General features: G+C 41.9%; 2 protein-coding genes across 3 annotated transcripts; one reads left to right on the forward strand and one right to left on the reverse strand.

Annotated features, from left to right (window-relative positions):
• The first annotated feature begins 46 nt into the window (after positions 1–46).
• Positions 47–2788, forward strand: LOC118311033 (glyoxal reductase-like). The gene is made up of 8 exons (XM_047332079.1): positions 47–275; positions 620–868; positions 1022–1123; positions 1457–1548; positions 1656–1838; positions 2050–2109; positions 2249–2348; positions 2386–2788. Exons 1-7 carry the CDS (start codon positions 200–202, stop codon positions 2342–2344), a joined length of 858 nt encoding a protein of 285 aa, XP_047188035.1. The 5' UTR covers positions 47–199; the 3' UTR covers positions 2345–2348; positions 2386–2788.
• Position 2789: 1 nt separating this feature from the next.
• On the reverse strand, positions 2790–20592 carry rc3h1b (ring finger and CCCH-type domains 1b). 2 transcript variants are annotated; one of them, XM_035634494.2, is made up of 20 exons: positions 20455–20592; positions 18734–19180; positions 17406–17526; positions 15901–16140; positions 15599–15774; positions 14331–14531; positions 14081–14213; positions 13524–13642; positions 13060–13172; positions 12680–12925; positions 11837–12042; positions 11287–11696; positions 10992–11150; positions 10672–10827; positions 10075–10297; positions 9506–9596; positions 9198–9294; positions 8403–8615; positions 8017–8120; positions 2790–7931 (listed from the first exon to the last, which is right to left on the reverse strand). In XM_035634494.2, exons 2-20 carry the CDS (start codon positions 18962–18964, stop codon positions 7775–7777), a joined length of 3396 nt encoding a protein of 1131 aa, XP_035490387.2. In that variant the 5' UTR covers positions 18965–19180; positions 20455–20592; the 3' UTR covers positions 2790–7774. The 2 variants fall into 2 exon arrangements, with proteins under 2 accessions (XP_035490387.2, XP_035490385.2); XM_035634492.2 differs by having other exon boundaries at positions 9506–9599.
• Positions 20593–20613: the final 21 nt, after the last annotated feature.

The following is a 20613-nucleotide window of genomic DNA, read 5'->3' on the forward strand; positions in this document are numbered from 1 at the left end:
TGTCACAGTTTTCTTGGAGGAGAGAACCCCCCCCCCCCCCCCCCCCCCCCCCCCCCCCCGAAGTGGGTGCGGCTTAAGATGTGAGAAAGAGGCTCCAGGCAAATGAGCTTTACAATAAAAACAAGCTATGTAGAGCTGGTATTGCAGGTTTTGGATTTGCTGTCAGTTCGGTCACATTGCAACAGTCCTATAAGAAATTATGTCTTCTGCACAAGCTTGGAATTGTCCCACGGTAGAACTTTCAAACGGGGTCCAAATGCCAATACTTGGAATAGGTAAGAATCATTTTGTAATATTTTCAAACGTGTAACATTATGGGTATAATACAAAGCTGTAAACTGAAATGCAGCCAGAAGCACACAGGCCATTCCATGGAAAGTGAATACTGTTTGACAGAGATACTTTTAAAAGAAAAATGTACCACCAAATGTTCTAAAAGAAAACTGGGGAAAACGACTGCCTTGTTTTTCCCTTAAATTTGGGGAGCCAAACTTCACAGTTTCCATGGAATCATTTGTATTTTGTATCAGACGTGTTTTTCCAGTGACATCTCTGTGGATATCCCTCCCACAGTAGGTTGTAAAAAGCCAAACAATCTTGTCTGTTTCCTGTCTCTGAGGCACATCGCAAATTGGAGGATTCTCCCAAGATACTGTTCTGTATGCACTGCGTGACTGTGGCATTCGCCTCATCGACACATCAAAGTATAATGGCTTTGAGGTGCAGCTGGCTGAGGCTATCAGAGAAAGTGGTGTCCCCCGAAGTAACCTGCGACTCACCAATAAACTCTGGCCATTGGACTATGGATATGAAACTGCCAAAGCGGCCTTTCGGGAATCCTGCTCTCGGATGAAGGTGGAGTATCTTGGTATGAACAGAAAGAAAGCATTCCCCTCCTGTACAATTTCAAGGGACTTTTTTTTTTTTTGATGAACTCGACTGTTATTTTGTGACTATAGTCTGTTTGATTTGTCTCGTCATTGCCTCCCCCTCTGATGAAATCATCATCTGTCCTTTTCAGACCTCTACATGTTACACTGGCCAGCTTCGATGCAACCTGGTCGCTCTAACAGAGAACTAAGAGCCGAGTCATGGAGAGCCTTAGAGGAGCTTTATGAAGAGGGTAAAACGTACACTGAAATAAAAACATAAATAGTTAGGTACGTTACGCTATTGGCCAAACTCTTTGGTATAGATCTTTGCATACTGGCCAGGCCAGTCGTCCTGGTCTGTGTCTCTCAGACAGCATCAGAGTGTTTTTCAAAGGGGTTAATCAGTTGGAAGCCCTTTAGAGGGAGGAGCGTGTTTAAATTAGAATTTGCATCAGTTGATCCATTCACCAGGGTTGGTGCAAATATCTGTATTCATTTAATTGGGATACTACGGTCATCTAGGTCAATTACTAGGTCAGTGACACTTTCCTTCCCTCCTTTTGTCTTTGTCTTTGTACCTGCAGGGTTGTGTCGTTCCATCGGGGTTAGCAACTTTATGATTCACCACCTGGAACAATTAAAGCAGGACTGCACTGTAGTGCCACATGTTAACCAAGTAAGTCAGAAGCCCAGTAGGGGGGAAAAAGGCGTGGCCTTTGCTTAAATAACATACCTGACAGTGTTATAAGCATTGTTACACAAACTAATAATACCCATCATCAGGTGGAGTATCATCCGTTCCAGCAGCCTAATGAGCTGATCGAGTACTGCCGTCGAGAGGGCATCACATTTCAGGGTTACTGCCCTCTGGCCAAGGGTCAGGCCTTGAGCAACCCCACCATTTTCCAGGTGGCACAGAAGTATGGACGTACACCTGCACAGATCTGCATCCGCTGGAGTGTTCAGGTGATACAAATAAATCCACTGGAACCACAAATTATGACAGCGTTAGATTAATGTTTCATATCCGGTGTCAGGTTTTGATTTTAAAGTTCTATATAGTTGTACAGAATATACGTGCACACAGAAAAAATATTAGTATTAACATTTAAAAAATAATTTTCATCAAAAAAGATTTCTGTCATCAGTGTTATAGATTTTCCTATATTCCTCGCAGAATGGAGCCATTACAATACCAAAGTCAACCAAAAGGGAACGTGTGGTTGAAAACTGTCAGGTGAGTTTAAAAAAAAATAAAAAAAATAAAAAATCTCTTACTTTTGCAACTTTTACTTTCACAACCATCTGAACCGTCTGATCATTTTTACTTTTTTAACCACCTACCCTTTTATTTCCTGATTTTCATGCTCTTTCAGGTGTTTGGATTCCAGCTGGAAGAGGAAGACATGGTGGCTATAAACAAGTTGCATGAAGGGAGACATGTGTCCTGGGATCCAACAGATGTGGAGTAACCACAAGGCATATTTGCTGGAAAAAAATGCAAAAATAAAAGAGTAAATATGAGCGTCTCTTTCTCATATTTTATTTTTTATTCTCATCCCCTCTGGGTACGGAGGTTATGAAGCCGTTCATACAATTTGAATGGACATTTAAGTAATACAGATGATATTATTTTACAGCGTGCGTTCATCAGTGATTGAATCCATCACATAATGTCACTTGGCAAAATCTTCCATCATAAATTTGAGACAATTTGCTTTGAAGTTGAGACGCAACATTAGAGATCAGGCACCCCCCGGATGTATAGGTGTAATATGTATGAGTGAGTGCATTTGCGTAGGTTCGGGTTAGGTGTCGGGTGTCGATGTTTGGTTTTGGTGAGGTTTGTTGTTCAAAATATCTCTATAAAATATAAATGTATAGTAAAAATTAATAAAACCATGACACAAACGCCACTCAGAGTTAGCAATATCATTTAATCTTTTCCCCTCAGCTTAGAATCACTGTTGTACATAAGTTACATTTGTTTTCTCAATTTCACAGGTTCATTTTTTTTTCCACTTCAAACTTCCAGTTTGACCTCCCTCTCGTATCTAACAAAAAAGCAGATTGTATTATACAAAAATGCAAACCAATTTTCACACAGTGAATTCTCTTACAAAGTCATAAAATGGCGTAATAATGGCTACATCCACATTGGAGGAAGATAATTCTAGACATTCCTTAATGGAGTATAATATACATATAAAAACTTTTTTTCTTGCTGAAATCAAACCTGTACCTTAATTTAAGAGATATTTTACATGGGAGTAATCATATAAAAAAGCCATTTGCGAATTTTTCCCCAGAAAGTTAGGGAATAAAATGTGAGCCTCAAACAGCAGTAACAGAGTTCAGTGGTCAAGGGCGAGAGTGGAGGGGTTAACTAGTCATGTAAATTTGGGCAAGAGGCAGCAGTTCCCCTAAGAAACAAAAACACAGTAGATTGAAATGAACATTTTTTGCTACCTAATACATAGTAAACCACCCCTTAAGTCATGGTATGTCAGTTCTGCTAAGCTAAAGGCATTTCAGGCTCATTCAGACCTGCATAGACCTGTCAGGTGGACTCGACATTGTGATAGTTTTGGTTGATGGGACTTAAGAGAGAATGAGAAACAACATATTGAATTAACACCAATGAATGCTGCCAATTCAAAGCTAACCCCCCATTTTCCCTTTTATAAGTCAAGTTACTCAAAGTCCTTGACAGCAGAATTAAGCTCGGCTGCCAATTTCGAGTGAATAGTTGTCAAACGGAACAAAACTACCGCGCGACCTCAGACACTCGTGTATCTCACTCGCTGTTGACGACACATCGGGTCAGATAATGCATTCACTCAACTACTACAGAAAGAAAACAATACAAACCCAGCTAGGTTGACAACATTTCCTTAAGTAAAAAAAAAAAATAGCATGAGAGATTTGCGTTACTGCATTGTTGCCGTTTGTAAGATTTTTCAAAAGGGTGGGGGTGGGCCGGCTAGAGTCCATCTACGTACACTTTTTTAGGGCATCTCACAAGAGGATTTAAGGCCAACCTTTCATTAGAGACTTCCTGAATATCCTTTTTGGGGGAGGGGAAGAAAAAAACCCCAACACTTGTCTAATACCTCAACACTATCACCCAGTACAGCACACTTGAAGGGAGAAAAAAAAAACTTAAAGTCAGGGTACATTTTCTACAATACAATCTAGCACACACAAAACTTCTCCATAAATTTATCCAAAGTTACAGAATTTTGTCTTCTTTGGAAGCATAGTCTATAAAGAACATCTTTGTTTGAACACAAACGATTAAGTGAAAACACATCAATGCGCACAGAAGTCCTTCGTCTGGGAAAGGATAAAGTCTGTGTTGGCAACCAGTGGACAGAAAACAAATTTAAAAAACAAAAAACAAACAAAAAAAACAACATTTTGCTGATTCTAAGTAGAGATCATTTAATATAAATGCTGAGCGAGTAGAATAAGAGGTGGCACGTTAATAGTGCTTTAGTATATTAATGTATGTATACATACTCATATGTATAAGTGAGCTGTGTACCTAAACAATAAATGTAGCCAGAAAAAAAAGAAAAACCAGAGGCTTGAAGTGTGGTTGGTAAACTAAAAAAAGAAGATCACCGCTCGGATTAATTGGAAGAGATGCCCGTCAAGCAACCCAGATGAGAAGGAGACACAAAATCATTTGTGTTTGAATTGAATCGACTCATCAGTTATCAGGGATTCGTCCGTTTCTCAGTGCCCCTTGTCCGACTGTAACGGAGGCCCGGGCGTTAAAACAGAATGACTTGAGTGAGAGCATCTCCTCCATCTTTCAACCGTTCAAGCACAAGGGCTCTTTTGCTCTCATCAGAGCTGTGAGATTGTTGTCGGTCATGCTAATTGTTCACAGAAGGCAAAGAGCTCAGTGTTGAGCATCAGCAGTAAACAATTTACACGATGGAGAAAGAGCAATAATAGTGGGAATGGTGGTGATGATGACTCCAAGTTAAGACGAGTTCAATGTGATAAAGGGACCAGAATGTTGTACTAACCAATAAAGATTCCTTAAATATCAATGATCAAAACTTAAGTTTATTTTGTCAACCCTTCAGTAGCCAACGGCTACCATGGAATGTCAGGCTGCACGGCTGCTTGTCCGATGTGGTGATCAACACCGGCACACCCCAGGGAACTGCCCTGTCACCATTTCTGTTGGCCCTCTACGACTCCTCCATCGTCAGCCGTATCACAGATGATGAGGAGGAGAGCAGAGACCTGATCGAGAGCTTAGGGAGGTGTGAAACCACCAAGGAGCTGCTGGTGGATGTCCGACGTAAAGGGAGACCTGCACCCACCCCGGTTGTCATTATAGGGGCAGTAAGCGATTCTGGAGGAAGCTTATTTCTCTTTTTTGTTGTTTTTGTGATTTTACTCTTGGTATCCTCAGTTTAGGAGTCCAACGCACTAACCACTAGGTCAAAACCGCAGAGTTGCAGCGCAACCTGCCAGCACGTCTCTTAAGGTGTTGACGAGTGATGTTTACAAACTGCACTCAGTGTTGTGTGGTCCGGTCCACACCATTTTTTAGTGTTAGATTTACGTTGCCGGAGCTGAGCCGAAAACCTTGATTTTTTTTTCCAGCACAAACACAAAAGCGACAGCTAATGGACGGGAATTATTCGCCGAATTTTTACAAAACGTGTTGGTTTAGAATCGCTTGTTGCCCCTTTAATGGGTGAGGAAGCGGAGATGGTGGACTGCAACAAGTTCCTGGGGGTGCAACTCAACAACAAACTGGACTACTTGGACAACACTGAGGAAGCTGTGGCGTTGGCAGACTGAACGAGCTGGTGAGGAAATCCAGCTTTGTGATGGGGATGGAACTGGAAAATGCTGAGGCAGTGACAGAGAAGAGGATAAGAGGAAAGTTGATAGCAATTATGGACAACCCCTCTCATCCCCTCTGTGCTCAACTGAGGCAACTCAGGAGCACGTTCAGCCACGAGCCTCAAAGTGGTCGAGAGGCTCTTTTGTTCCGTCAGCCTTCAGACTGCACAACACCACAGCGCCCACCGTCTAAGTCTCCAATCTGAAAGTTAAAACGCACAATCAAAATGTATATTTTTATTTTGCACCAAAGCCTACTTTGCACTGTGCTTGTTGTATTGTAGACTTTGCATTGTATATCATATATAGAATGTTGGTGTTGTTGTAGCCAAAAACACTACAACAGCCATTTTTTAGTTTGACATTTAAGTCTGGGTTTGGGTTGTAAGCCTCAACCCCCCCCCCCCAAAATCGTAACAACGTAAAGCATGAAAAAAATAAAACAAAAGTCAACAAAAGACACAAGGGAAGGCAACTTCATAGAAGTTAGGAGAACAAATGACGAGATAATCCCAATGGGGAGGCCTTCTGTGTGGCTAGATGAGAAGCTCTGAGGAGGGAAAAATATATTTTTTTTTTTAACCCCTGACGTTATAAAGTCAAGATGCACTCATTCATCCGACTCCTGAAGCAGAAAGATGTACCCAAAAAAAAAACAATTGAGCATGCTGCGAAATATTTCACAACATAGATGAACAGGACTGAATGCAGTCCATTTGGAGCGCAGGGGAAAGGCATTGTAACAGAACCACATCAGGTCACACCATGACCAAGAGAAACACTGGTACATTTCTCTCATAGAAAACTTGTTATCAAAAGGTTGTTGCAATCTTTAAAACAGAATGCCACAATTAAATATAGAATATACTGCTTTCAAGTATGAAACAGATATATGATGTGTTCATAAAATGCATTAATAAAAAAAGAGTCATACTTCCTGTGGCAGGTGAGGAAGTGCATGTGGTGCAAAGGTGATGTCTACAACATCGTGCAGTTCCTGCTGAATACTGGTAGAACATTGTACCGATTTTCCCTCCTCAGACCATCTACATCTGAGCAACCACTTTTTTTACGATTCTGGGGGTGAGAACCATACAACACACCTCTGCTGTGTATGGCGAAAAATAAATCTCATAACGGTCACAGATGTGTATCACATGATCTACAAATGAAAACTAAAGAGTTACAATTCTGTGCAATGATTTCTGCATTACTTTGGGTACAAATCCACACACAAAAAGATTTTTAACTTCAACTTCAAGAAAAAAATTATTCCAACTGTGAAGTTGAAGTTCAAAATCTGTCTGTAAAATATTAGTATTTATACAGTTTGTGACGCGGGCATTTGTCAAACTGTGCACAAATTGCTTTGTGTTTGTGTGGATTTGAACACGATCATTGTACGCCTTTTTTCACTCGTAGATCACGTGATACGCATTTGTGACCATTATGAGACTAATTTCTCTCCATAGTGGTTCCCTACATAACCTTCACATATCATGAGAATGTAAGAAGAGAAGTTCTTCATAGTGCATGTGATGTGATAGTGCTTATTAACTCCTCTGCAACTAACCGTTCACTTACATGTATGCGCGGACAATGAAACCAAAAATCTTATTTGGGGAGAATCAATCAAATATTTGACTACGCTTGTGTGTTTATTAAAGGTTGGACCAGGTCTATCCTTTCTGAATGAGGTTAAGATAATATTGTCAACATCACCACCATTTTTCTCTTTCTGGTTTATCTACTATGAGCCTTGTTAATCTATAATCCCAGTACAAAAAAAAAGAAGAAGAAAAAGAAAAAACACAAGAAATGTTATCATATGCCCTGGTTTCCAGGCAAGGAAAGTCATTAAAAAAAAGCTCATTCACAGAACAAAAAGAAAGAAAATTCATATCACGGCAGATACTGCTCATCTTCTAAATAGAATGGGTGTATGTGTTGCCTGTGCATGCTTTTCAATCGAGCATTTTGAGTGTGTGTGCGTGTGTGCGCGTGTGTGTTGTGTATGTGTGTACTGCCTAAGAGCAGGAATGGACGACGCCATTCTTCTGCATCTCTGAACCAGTGGCACCTGGGTCAGAACACAGGCTCAGCGTAGACGTCTTGTTGGTCAGTGACAGCATGGACCCGCCTACTGCACTTTCTTGCAGACTGTTCGAGCCGTTTGACACCTCGCTGACAATGGGGACAAAGGACCAGAGTGAGAACTGGAGAGAGCTGAGGCTAATGAATGGAATACATGAAATTTACATATATTTACCCAAGAGCCAGCGAGATTTCTTCCAGCTGAGTCTTGTGCTCCGGTTGTCCATTCTCTGCAGGTTTCATCTTGTACTGCTGGACATCATGTGCTACTTGGTTTTCCTGGTTTGGTATTGAAAAAAAACATGCATAGTTGCTATTATTGTTGTATAAGTGAATGTGCTTTTAGTTTTTTTAAGTAGCCAGATGGTTGTTTAACACAGAAGAGGCTTAAGGGACTATAAAAGATAACTGGCTTTGCATCATATGTATTGTCCCGTGACTATTTGATAATAATTAAATTAATATCCCAAATTCCATTCAAAATAGGAACTTTGAATTCAACACATTACAACTTCTTTGGGCCTGTGTAGCTGGACTGTTGAGCACGTCCCTCTCCTTTACCATAGCCATCTCTCGGGTCCTTTTGCCAATCTCTCTCTCCACCTGGTGGAGCTCCAGGCTAAGCTGTTCACTGGAGACAGCCGTTGCACTCGCTCCCCCTGCTGGCCACTTGGGCTGTTGTTGCTGCTGGGCGGCTGCGGCTGCAGCGGCAGACTGGCCCTGGTGGGGCTGCACACCCTGCTCCCTCTGCAGCATTAAAGAATTACTGGCAGCCTGTAGTAGTGAAACAGGAAGTGAAGTGGATGAGTGTGCAATCTAGCAATTTTTGGCAGTGATCAGAAGAAATACATAATGAAATGGGAAACTTTTTTTTCAGCATTTGACTATTTTGATAGTGACTTAGCTGCATGACTTATATTTATCACCATAATTATCGTGTTATAATGGCATAAGCAGTATGAAGTATGAATCTCAAATTTATCCAATCAACTCCTCAGTCCCTCCAGGAAGTCACAGGCTTTTTTGGGGGATTGTTGCAGCGCAAAATGACAGATTTCTCTACAGCTATCCTAAAATATTGTGATGCATGTTGCAATGTTTTAAGCAACGAAACTACAGGAGCAAGAGCTTGTATTATCACACCATGTTTAAACATTTAAAACATACTTAAGAATCTTAATTCTTCAATTATTTTCTCTCTCTCTCTGACACATACACACTACCAATCACAAACTATGTTCGTTTGTGGATTTTGTGTAATAGTTGCAATGATTCGATAAAATAGATTGCTGAATTTGTGTTGATTGCTGTGATCTCGAAATCCTGAAGGTCCGGTTAGTCAGAGATCATACACACCTCCATGCTGTGCATCTGGGTCTGTTGGGTTATCTGCTGGTTGACCTGCTGCAGCTCGATTTTTAACTGTTCTCTGTCTGAGGCTGCCATGGGTAGGCTGCGAGGGTGACATACAGCAAGACATTTATATAACTGCTTCACAATCATCTTAGGCCAAAATCTTGCACTTTCATACATGTATTTCTGTTTTTTTCAACAAACATGATCGCTATTATCATCATATGAATACACACACGTACACCGACGCAATGTTTAACTGTAGTCAACATTAAGATGATGAAGAGAGGAAGAACAAATTAGGGTCTCACCGCTCACTGAAGTGTCCCTGAGAGGAGGAGGCAGTCTGGTGGGGGGGGTATGAAGCTCCACCCCATCCTCCATGGCCTCCATATGCGTATTCTGCTGTTGGCGAGGGGGAAAAAATGGTTTTCAGAAATATTTTCATGACAAACTGGAATGATGCAACACATAATACGTGAAATTACATTACAAAATTCAATTTAAGAGGTGGGAGTCGTCCGTGTGAACAAAATTAGTAGATGATTGGTTGTTAATAACTCATGCAGATCAAACTAAACAGAAGAATTGAATCATTTAATATTCTTTGAGAAAAAAGTTGATAACATTTGACATTAGAAAGGAGATCATTTACACAGATCAATTAGGATTAAATATATTACTTCCCATGCATAATGAGTAACATCCTACTCAGCATGAGTATAACAACTATACAAACTTTCACTGTAATATCAAAAGAAAATGCACAGTTAGCTGAATTAGAGATATGATATGCAGAGATAAAACTTTTCTGCTGATGCACCGATCGATGACCGTGTTAATCTGTCATTAATGGTTTGTTGTGCACGTGGTGTTTTACCTGACATGGCCATATGTTTAGAGTTTGGGTTCTGAGGCGTGGAAGCCATAGCCTGCACAGGGCCAGTGGTCTGGTAGCCCGTCTTTGAGGTGCGGGAGATGGCACCAAAACGTGATACAGTGGGCTGGGGACCAAATGGGATAATGGGGTCATCGTCCTTCACTTCTGTGCCCCTCCGAGGAGCCTCTAGTGACGGATCCCTCAGGCCCTTAGCCTCCACGTTCTGACAGAGACAGGGAGAGGGAGAGGCGAGTGTGAAGAGAGAGCAGGTTATGATATGCGGAGATTTGAGGAAGAGGCAGAGCGAGCAACAAGTTCTTTTATGGTGGAACTTGCGTGGTTGAACAAACATTGATTTTGTTTGTATTATAAAGAGAACAGCTAAATGAAAAAGCAAACTTGTCAGTCATCCTTGATTCAACTTGGTGAAACAAAGTAAAAGCTAATTCAGTCGGTTACTGTATATTTTTACATTGAATTCCAATGCTGCGTCACTCTCGACAGAATCACAATGCACACAAGAGCCTCACATTTTCCCGTCCCAATGTCTACACAGGAACTACTGATGTGGTTATGATGTTTGACATGTGAACTCACCATCATCTCCATGGTTCCAGAAACCATAACATCTTTGGGTTTGGCATCCTTTGTGCCAATGTAGGAGCCAATGGTTTCACAAGACCAGGGAGAGTATTGTCCTGCGTAGTCAGACTCTCTGCATTTCCCCATGGTTTTGGAGTTCTCTTCGCCGTACTGCAGACAAAACATTCAGCAAGACGGTGCTGTCACTAATACTTACAAGCATTCCCAGTCAAACTTTTTTTAAACTATTGCACAAACATGTCAGTTTTACAGTTTAGCATCTGTGTACGATATAAACTAGTCACAAATGGATAGCAAATTCCCTCTGTGCTGACCTCAGGAGGGTAGTCGCAGGGGAAGGGGTGAGAAAGAGTAGGGGATGCGGCGAATGGTGGAGGGGAGATGACCTTCCTTTCCTCTAGCTGGGATAACAGCTCCTGCCGACGTCGGTGCAGATAGTCCAGGCTGGGCTGTGGACCACTATACGATGGCCCCTAAGATCCATACACACACACAGAGAGAATTATTGCTGCTTATCTGCTTACAGTTAACTTAGTTTTTCAGTTTAACCATTTACCTTTATCTCTTTGCATCATCATGCTAGTTAAAAAAAAACCTCAATGTACTCACCCTGACATAAGCCCTCATGGGTGGAGCCTGGGCACCTGGTGGATAGTAGCCATCTGGTGGGTATCTATCGCGGCCACTGGGCTCCTGGTGGTAAAGTGAGTTTGCCTGTCCAGCTGATGGCGGGGGAACATCCAGAGGCGCAGGACTCATTCTGACCAGGTTGTCCCTCTGCGATGGGTAAGGCTGTGGGGGAGGTGGTGGACCAGAGTAGGTTCCGTGGCGTCCTCGGTCATAATGTGGAGTGTGAGGGTAGGAGAAGGTTGGGCCAGAGTGAGGGGCCTGATAGGGGCGCTCTGGAGGGCCATAGCCAGGGTAGGGATCCTGGTAAGGGGGTCCTGAATCATTGGAGGGAGGAGGATTACGGATGTAATCCCGATGAACATATTGTGGCGGCTGCTGGTAGGGGTATCCTGAGAAAAATAGAGAAATACAGAAGACTATTATTGACATCACTTTTGTAAATGGAGTAAGGGTAAAAACAGATGACACGGTTTCATTCGTCCCACACACAAGAGTCCAATATGCATTATTCAGTTAACTTGACACTTACCAGTGGGGTACTGCGGCGGATCGTACTGAGAAGCAGAAGGTGGCGGGCGAGTTTCATAGCACATCTCAGGGAGCTGCGGCTGAGGGTACACTGGCGAACTTCTGGGTACCACAGGCATGTGCTTCATCCCAGAGAGGTGGTCCGCTGCCATCCTTTGGTGGGCCATGGCGTGAGGTGGTAAAGGTATACCAGGTTTGGGGTCCAGACTAAGGGATTAAAGAGTTTGGGACATAATAAAGTTTCTGGGTGAGTCTAACCCTGGTCTCAATAATACTTTCTTGGCGACTCTACTCAATAGCCTGAATCATTAAACAAGAGAGAAGAAATACAGTGCAATCCGCTGGTGTCAAATAGAATAAAAAATTATGTGAAATTATGAAAACATCCTTGCAGAACATTATTATATAGCACATTTTTCATAATTGTTCTTTAAATTATAGCAATATGATATAGGTGTGCTATCTGAATATTATTTAACAGTATGTGATTATGAGTCATAACTTTTCATTCCGGCAAGGGAATAGAATATGGTATAATGTGATTTGTCTATTATGAGCTTTTAACTTTTATAATATTTATTATATGCCTTAATGTTCAAGTATGTTGTGGTATGTGTTACTTAGTTCCAGCACGGGGTTATTTCCATATGTGTTTCATATGTGAGGCTGAGTGCTTCCAGATATTGGCTATAAATCTGTCATGGGTTACTATCAGCTAAACTGACAGGGGCTCCTATGTTCTTTTGAATGGTATAAAAAGGGAACTTTCACTTTTATCTGAGGGAATATCAGCTTGTATAGCTGAATGCAGAGGGAGAGAGGGAGTTTAGAGAACAATACTCACATATCAGGTGGTGATCCAGGCGCACTGGGACTTCCTCCATCCATCTTCATGGGCTTACGCAACAGCTCGTATGGGACATTGTCAGTGCCACGAGCAATGAGCTGCGGCAAAGAGGGTGCAATGCTGCCATTAGGGAGGGGCGAAGGCTTCCGGGTCACTGCTACATCAAGAGGAAGGCCGTCATCTGGCATGAGCCCTCCTGGCCCAGGGAGACGCGCTGCCAGGCGCTTGTTCATCTTGCGATACCTGATGAGCGAAAGACACAGCACAAATTGCTATTTTGGATGCAGGAGAAGAAGACGACGTGGGGTTCAAGTCAGCTGCCATGCCATAATCTAAAATTATAAACAAAGCTTTATGTTGATATTTGTCACACTCACTTCTCCAGTTCTTCCTGAGAGTGAGCAAAAGTGCAGCTGGCTCCACGGGGACAGCCTCCTTTCTGCTTCATGTCACGACACATGTATGTCTTGTACTTGCTGTGCTGGGGAGGCTAAAAAGAGACATTAGGTATTAATGAAATACTGAACACTGGTAAATGGAGGTTTCACCATAATGACACAAAACCAAAGTTGTCTGGCATGAAAAAGAAATGCAAGGCAAGCTGTTAACCGTCAATACTGCTAATACAATACATTACAATAAAGGCGGATATCGACAACAATAATTTTAACAATATCATTTACCAAATGCATCAGAATTGCTAAGATGTTACAAAATAAAAGAAAAATCAACATCATGAGCTGAGCTGTCATAACATATTTCTACAAGTCTCTGAAAGTACTGGAGAGAATAACATAATTTGTGTTCCCAGCTCTTTTCAAATTCAGCTAAAAGAACTGACCTGTTGGGGATCAGCTCCCTTCTTGCTGTGGTTCTGGATGAAGTCCACCAGGCCGTGCACCACTGTCTTCACTGCTACCAACCCCTTCTCGAGCTGCTCCCATGTAGGAGGGGGGGCATCTGGGGAGACGGGGAAAAACATTTTATTTAAATATTTAAAACTCGAAGGCAATCCACACTATTGGAAGAGTTTATAGCGATGACTATTCCAAATGATGCCGCTTTAACGAATAAACCTAAATAAATAAACGGAGCAGTCCACTTTCCAACTCTGCCAACCACCTCCCTTGACCTCACAAACAAATATTATCTGGTTAGGATTACAAAATGGGGTGTTTGAAAAGGCAAATGATTACATTAAAATGTACCTTTTTGAAGCAATAAAAACAAATAAACAATAAATAAAAAGACCACATCTATAATCTACCCTGCTTGTTAACATAAAATATGTACTGGAATGTGCAATGGAGAAACTTTTAAGAGAGATTGGATTTTAAAATGTGACACCTTTTTGTGTGTCGCAAAAAACCAAGAACCCCAAGTTAGCTTGTTTCTTACCAGGACTGGGATCAATGTTGGCCAGTAGTTCCAGGTGGGGCCGCAGTCTGTTGAGGTTGGCTGGGTCACCAGTCCTCTGCAGCGCGATCGTCAGCTCTTGGACACTTTGAGCAAAAGATGCCGGGGTCTGCAGCTATGCCAGATAAATAGATGAAATAATTAAAATAATAAATAATTATTCATTAAATATGTACTGTATGCACAAACAAACGTGGGGCACAAGCAAAAACTTTGACCTTCTCTTACACACCTTATCTATAATAGACTGCATGTGTGACTTGTGAGACTGATCTCCATATAACAGAGAAGACCACTGGTCAGGTGCAATGCGCAGCCCTCCCTCCATGGCAATCTGAACAATCTGAGAGTCATGCTCGCGCCGCAGAGCCTCGTAAGTACGAAACTCCTCTTTCAGCTGCATCAGGGATGAATCTTCATCACGTTTGGTCACCTACGTAGGCACAGAAGAAGAAGTTAGTTGAATTTTTAGGTCATTTTTCTACGTTTTACACTCATGTTGATTTTGCCAGCTATTTTTGATTCAGTTGAAATCAGAGCCGTGACAGAAAACTAGTAACTTTCATTCATATTTAGTCATTTTTATTTTTGTAAGTTATTAGTCAAAACAAACATACAGAGAACAACCAAAAAAAGCATTTTAGTCTAACTTCATCAGAAGAGCTTTCAAATAAGATTTCGTCCAAATGATTTTAGCAATTACGTCTGGATGGATGCAAAAAGATTAGCAGTTACGATTCAATTTAACTATCAAGAAGTAACATGACAAAATAAAACCCTTCACAATTAGCCCTGCAATTAATTCAACACTAATTTCTGGAAGACTTAGTCAGGAGTGTGCCGGGACGTTTATTTCATTCTATAATTGTGTAGGCCTTGGTGTTAGTGTTGTACTAGATTGTGCTATACAGGAATTGTCTTTATAATAGGTTGTAAAATACCATGTAAATCCACTTAAACAAATATATAGATACAACATTGGCAAATAATGTGCACACAAAGCAAACTTCAGGTTTGTCATTTTCTTCCTAGGGGATTTTGAAGCTGCAGGGCCTCGCTCCCAAAGATACTACACTACACAAGTTAGTTGACCGCAGCAGAATCGCCAGAACAATGATTCAAGCAGACAGGGAGAGAAATTTGTGGTGCAGCCATTCAAAGAAGGACATTTTGATTATGTAATTGTTTGAAAAAAAATGCTCTGTGTTCTCTTCTCTTTCTTCATCAATGAAAATGTAGAGGGATCGTGGCTGACAAAGCCCCAGCTAATGTTTGATGACGTCAGTGCCGTCTCATCTGGGTCATGAAAAGGGTCGTAGATGAACATATTTTGTCAATTTAAATTAGCACACTTTATACTATTTTATACTGGGTCAATTAACATTGATATTTAAAATCAGTCAAGTCAATAGGGTCCACTGTGAAGCAGCACCACATGACCTACACAATTTGTCATGAAATTGAGCAGAAATTTCTTCTGGTTCTCAGCCAGAGACATACCTTGAAACAGGAGGCCCTGTAGAGGAGCTGCACCACATGGCCTATACTGGTTTTAGAAGCCTGTGGGAATCGTGGCTCAAGTCTCTGGACTACAAAGAGAACCAACACCTTCCTGGACAGAGCAGAACCATCCTCTAGGGCAAGAAGAACCAACTTTAGAGCTTCCTCCTGCATTGCTGAGGGAGGAAAAACACAAAAAGAAAAATCATGAGTAACAGTTGACAGTCAAAGAGCCCAAGAGGCTTGAGGACATGTGGAACGGGCTCATTTCACCTTGCAGGTTATGGAAAACTTTTTTTTACCTGGGCCGAGAAACTGACATCCCCGTGCGCGGACAGCAGCCCACAGATTGGAGGAGAGCTGCTGAGGATTCTGGTGCTGCAGGATGAGTTCGGTGACAGTTCGCTCACCAAGAGAGCGGGCAGCTCTCATGGCTCTAACACGGCCCTCCTCCTCCACCAGCTGGCAGTGGACCAGAGTTACCAGTTTCCTCTGCATGGGTCGACTCAGTATGCTCTGGGCCGTGCTGCTCAGACCCACACCTGGTGAGAGATTAGGTAAGGCCACAGGTAAACCAAGGGAATAATTACAGAAACATATCATTGTATTATTACCGCACTGATATCAATGCAGAAAGAATAATAATTAGAAGCGCCCACTCAAAGCAATATACCACAACAGCAGCACCACAAAATAAAAATGGGCCTAGAGAAATTTTAGTTTTAGTTTTGCTGTCAAAAATCATTTTTCAATGAGAAATGTTTTTTTTTTTACAAGATTTCAATGCTTAATTAATTGTTAGTGATAATTCACAATTTCCATCAAACGATAATTATCTAATAATGAATCATCAATATGGCCAATGATTCAGGAAATTGCTTAAACGTTGTACATCTTATGTTCACTGTACATTTCAAATAATTTCAGTTGTTTACATAGAAACAATTCATGGTAACAGTGTTTAATGCTGTATTTAAACAGGTACAGTAACACTAGTTGAATAAATTAGCTCAAAGCTTGTTCAGCATGGGGGGTGAAATACATTTTGGTAAGTGACACCAGCACCATATTGCTAAAGTCACTTTTAAACACAACCACCAAGGTGGAGATGCCTTATGTCTCTGTACTGGATTTACTGAAAAACAACTTCTGATTGTCTGTTTTTAATGACGTTCCATGTTTACCTCATACAACAGCTGGCAAGACTCCACATCAAACCATGTGATTTAAACATTAACTGCGAGACTCTTCAAACGCTGATCGGGTGTTGTAATGTCTTATTTATAATCCTTCACAATATGACATGAAATCTTTCACACAATTATATAGTATCATTATGCAATACTAAATTTATGCTGACATATCTTCTAGGTATAATTTATGATGTCTTCAAGAGGTGTTGGAGGTGTGTTTAGCCATGTTAACAAAAAGGGTCAATTTCACAAACACATTCACAGCTTTATGAGTGGAAATATTCAGACGGCTCTAGGTCATTTTTACAAAAATGTTGGAAGCAGTGGAAATCACTGATGACTTATTTTCCCAACTATTGTTTCCTTTTTCCAAGCATGACATTAACATGCAGGAAAAACTCATTCCCGTTTTTAATAAAGGAACAAGGCCATGTCCATTAACAGTCCCCTAGCAACAGTGTTCTCACATCTTGAACCGCTTGAACACCAAGGCTACTTGTGGACTTCCCATGTTAAAAACAACCCCCAGAGTTGAATTTGAAGGCAGCAGTGGATCAAAATAAAAGGAAGAAACAATCTATAGTGGTAACAAGCACGTAATAGTGTTGAGGTACCTCGGGTGTTGCTGAGGGGTTTGAGGTAGAGAGCCAGCTCCTCCACACACTGCCTGGCCTCCTCATAATGCTGCGAGTCCTCTTGACTGGTAATCAAGGCAACTGGCTGAGCCTTAGGAACCTGCAGCAGAACACAGTGGGGAGAAGAATTAAGACAACCCGTGGCAATAGCTGCAATGTTTTTGTTTCGACTGTCCTATAAGAAATCTTCTTTCATATTGATCTGTAAATTAAAAATGCCTACAACTGCCCAGTGTCTAGAGAAGCTCTTTGTTAGAACTCCATTATTCTCCTATTAAAGACACATTTGTCTGTGATAATACAGTACTACAACAATTTGTTTTACCTGGGCCAAATTGACATAACGATGTTCAAAGAAAAAAATGTGAATGACAAGAAAATTCAGATTAGACGTTTTGGGGACAATTTCATGGTCCTGAGAGCTTATGCTCCAGTCTCTGAATGAACAGCACCTACTCCTGGTAGAACACCATTTAAAATATAGGAGAGACATTTCAAATCAGGTTGTATCATGGGAAGTTATACTTTTCCATCTTTACAACGGTCAAATTAAATAGCAAACAGGCAGCAATTGACACTATGAAAATAATTTTGAACTTTTTGATTTAACACTGAACGAAATGAAACTGCAGCTCTGTGGTCCGCCTTACGATAAATGCTTTTCTTTTCATGAATGACAACAGACGGTGCTCCAAACGCTGATTCAGACAGCTCATAACTTCCATTTCTATTCAAGCACATTAACCTGACAGGACACTGTACCCTACTAACATGTATGTGAACAAATATGCAAGGCACTGTGCCACGAGGCAAGACTATGTCAGACACACTACAGAGTCATAGTTGATACACTGACGTTATCCATTATTATGCCGTATATAACTGGAAACTTGGCCAACAAAGCCAAAACACCATTAGCCGAGCCTCACCCTGTTGGTCAAACACAGACTCACAGAAATACAACTTTAATAACTACATTCAGTAAAACAGGAAAATTTAAGTCATTGCTCAATGACTGGAGTGTGACTCACAAAAAGAAATGCATAGGTATGTGCACATCATGTTGAACGCCCTTGTGCAACGCTCTAATACAATCTATAAACAGTAATTACAGAAAACCATCATGTTGTCGAGATAGGAATGGCATTGTAAAATGTTTCACTGCTCAAAAACAAAACACACCCGGCCCTGGGCTCTCATCCTTAATAATTAGCTAACATCAACAAAGGCTCTGCATTAATGTCAACTGAGATCTCCGTCACAAACAGCCAAACGCGTGTACAAATGCACAGGGACCCGTGTCTTACCTGGCCTCCCACCAGCTGCAGCAGGGCTGTGTTGACAGGCAGCTGCTCGATGTCTGTGCTGATGGCCGTCTGGTCAAAGGGACAGGCCTTGCGGTGCAACTTGTTCAGGCACATCTTGCAGACAGTATGTCCACAACCGAGGCTGATGGGCCGGCGAACGGTCTCCTCAAATGTCTGTGTGCAGATCGGGCACAGCAGGAACTCTGTCCATTGTGGTGCTTGCACTGGCATGGTTGTATGTCAATGGGACGAGTGTGTGTGTGTAAATATATGTAAGCTTTTACACAGAGGAAAAAAATATATAATAATAATATATATGCATATATATATATATATATATATATATATGGAAGATTCCACTGGAATCAAGATTTCTTTCTTCCGAACTCAATCGTTCTTAAATGTCCTCACACATTGTGGTTTTTGGATCACATTGCGTGATGAATACTGTAAAAAAACAAAAGGAAAAGGGGGCGTTAATCAAAATTATGCAAAACATATATATACATATATACAGCAGTAAAACAAATGTGCATTGCAAGTCAATAAGTACTTCAATAATCCGTTTCCTAGCAGTAAATGTGGCGATGTGAGGCAGTGGGATGGCACTGAGGTTTCTCGAGGAACTGCTACTTCATTCTTAACTTACTACGTGAACAAAACCCTTGTAATAGTCAGTTGACTTGGCTTCGACTACTCCCCATAACGCAAAACCCCCTCAACTAATTAAAAGAGAAATGGGATGTGACACGGCACGTTTATACTAAAACAAAGAGGAAACAGACGACGGAGAAGAATCATAACAACTGCTGCGTGGCCTACTCATTCGAGCTGGTAGCCACTATGACTATGGACAAAGGGTCCCGGGGAGGCTAACAACCAGGTGCCTGTGCGCGAACATGATATGAGGCTAACGTTTGCTAACTGAGCTAGTTAACATTGTGTTGTGAAATAACTAATATGGACTTAAGTTCGGGGGCAGCTGGTTTTGCTGGCGCGACTGTAATCACGCCCGAGGCGAGCTTACGACGACCCATCTCATGTAAGCTCGGCTAGCAGGTCTTAGACAACGTTAGCTCACTTGGAGCTAAGCTAAGCTATGGGTGGCTAGTGCGCTGGGCTGTCTGGCGAGCAAACGTCGTCTGATTAAAACAATCGAATGCTCTGTGATGTGAAAGCCTTCGTCGTTCGGCGGCGACACGGTGGTCGCTTTTAGTTGCGGCGGCTGTGGATTCCCCGCACCGCCAAACACGCACGATCCCAATCTCGTACATTGGCCAAGGAACCCGTGGTTCGAGACGGAACACTGCCACCAGAAAGTGGAGCCATTTGGCTTTGCAACAGCGAGATTATGTAACGCTAGCATCCAAAAGGACCAAGCAACCCAGCTGCACGGAGGGGTTTTCACCCCCCCAGTCTCTGCGCGTTGTTGATTACACGTTTCGGATCCGAGGACGGTGGCGTTCGGTCACTTTGAGAGAAGCAGCCTCCCGGACTGCTCCTCTGGTCGGACAGAGCACAGGAGGCTAACGGCTAACGAACAAACCGAGCTCCTCCCTGTAGCGGCACTTAGCTTGTTAGCTAGCTGACTATCGCGTTAGCATCAACTAACCATAGCTATGCGTCATTAATGTGACTAAAACAGAAACACGCAGCCTCTACGGTTAGTTTCCATCAGGGGGAGAGAAAATAAACACATCTCCGTTGTCGACGCTACTCACTCATTCCAAAAGACTTGGAAGATTTTCATCCTTTTTCAGAAAACTGTTGCGATATTTTCTTGCCATGTCGACTATGCAGCTTGGCTGCTGCCGAGGTTTGAGGAGGGTGTCAACTCGACAACAGACTCGCTAGCCGGTTACAGCTAGCTGGGCAAAGTG

The sequence above is a fragment of the Scophthalmus maximus genome, chromosome 5, assembly GCF_022379125.1.
Source record: "Scophthalmus maximus strain ysfricsl-2021 chromosome 5, ASM2237912v1, whole genome shotgun sequence".
Lineage (NCBI taxonomy): Eukaryota > Metazoa > Chordata > Actinopteri > Pleuronectiformes > Scophthalmidae > Scophthalmus > Scophthalmus maximus.

Coding starts and splice junctions, on each gene's coding strand:
- LOC118311033 (XM_047332079.1), top strand. CDS start 200: ATGTCTTCTGCACAAGCTTGGAATTGTCCCACGGTAGAACTTTCAAAC. Junction 276..619: donor AATGCCAATACTTGGAATAG/GTAAGAATCATT, acceptor CCTGTCTCTGAG/GCACATCGCAAATTGGAGGA. Junction 2,110..2,248: donor GTGTGGTTGAAAACTGTCAG/GTGAGTTTAAAA, acceptor ATGCTCTTTCAG/GTGTTTGGATTCCAGCTGGA.
- rc3h1b (XM_035634492.2), bottom strand. CDS start 18,964: ATGCCAGTGCAAGCACCACAATGGACAGAGTTCCTGCTGTGCCCGATC. Junction 14,214..14,330: donor TGCAGTCTATTATAGATAAG/GTGTGTAAGAGA, acceptor TATCTGGCATAG/CTGCAGACCCCGGCATCTTT. Junction 12,926..13,059: donor TCTCAGGAAGAACTGGAGAA/GTGAGTGTGACA, acceptor TTCGCTCATCAG/GTATCGCAAGATGAACAAGC.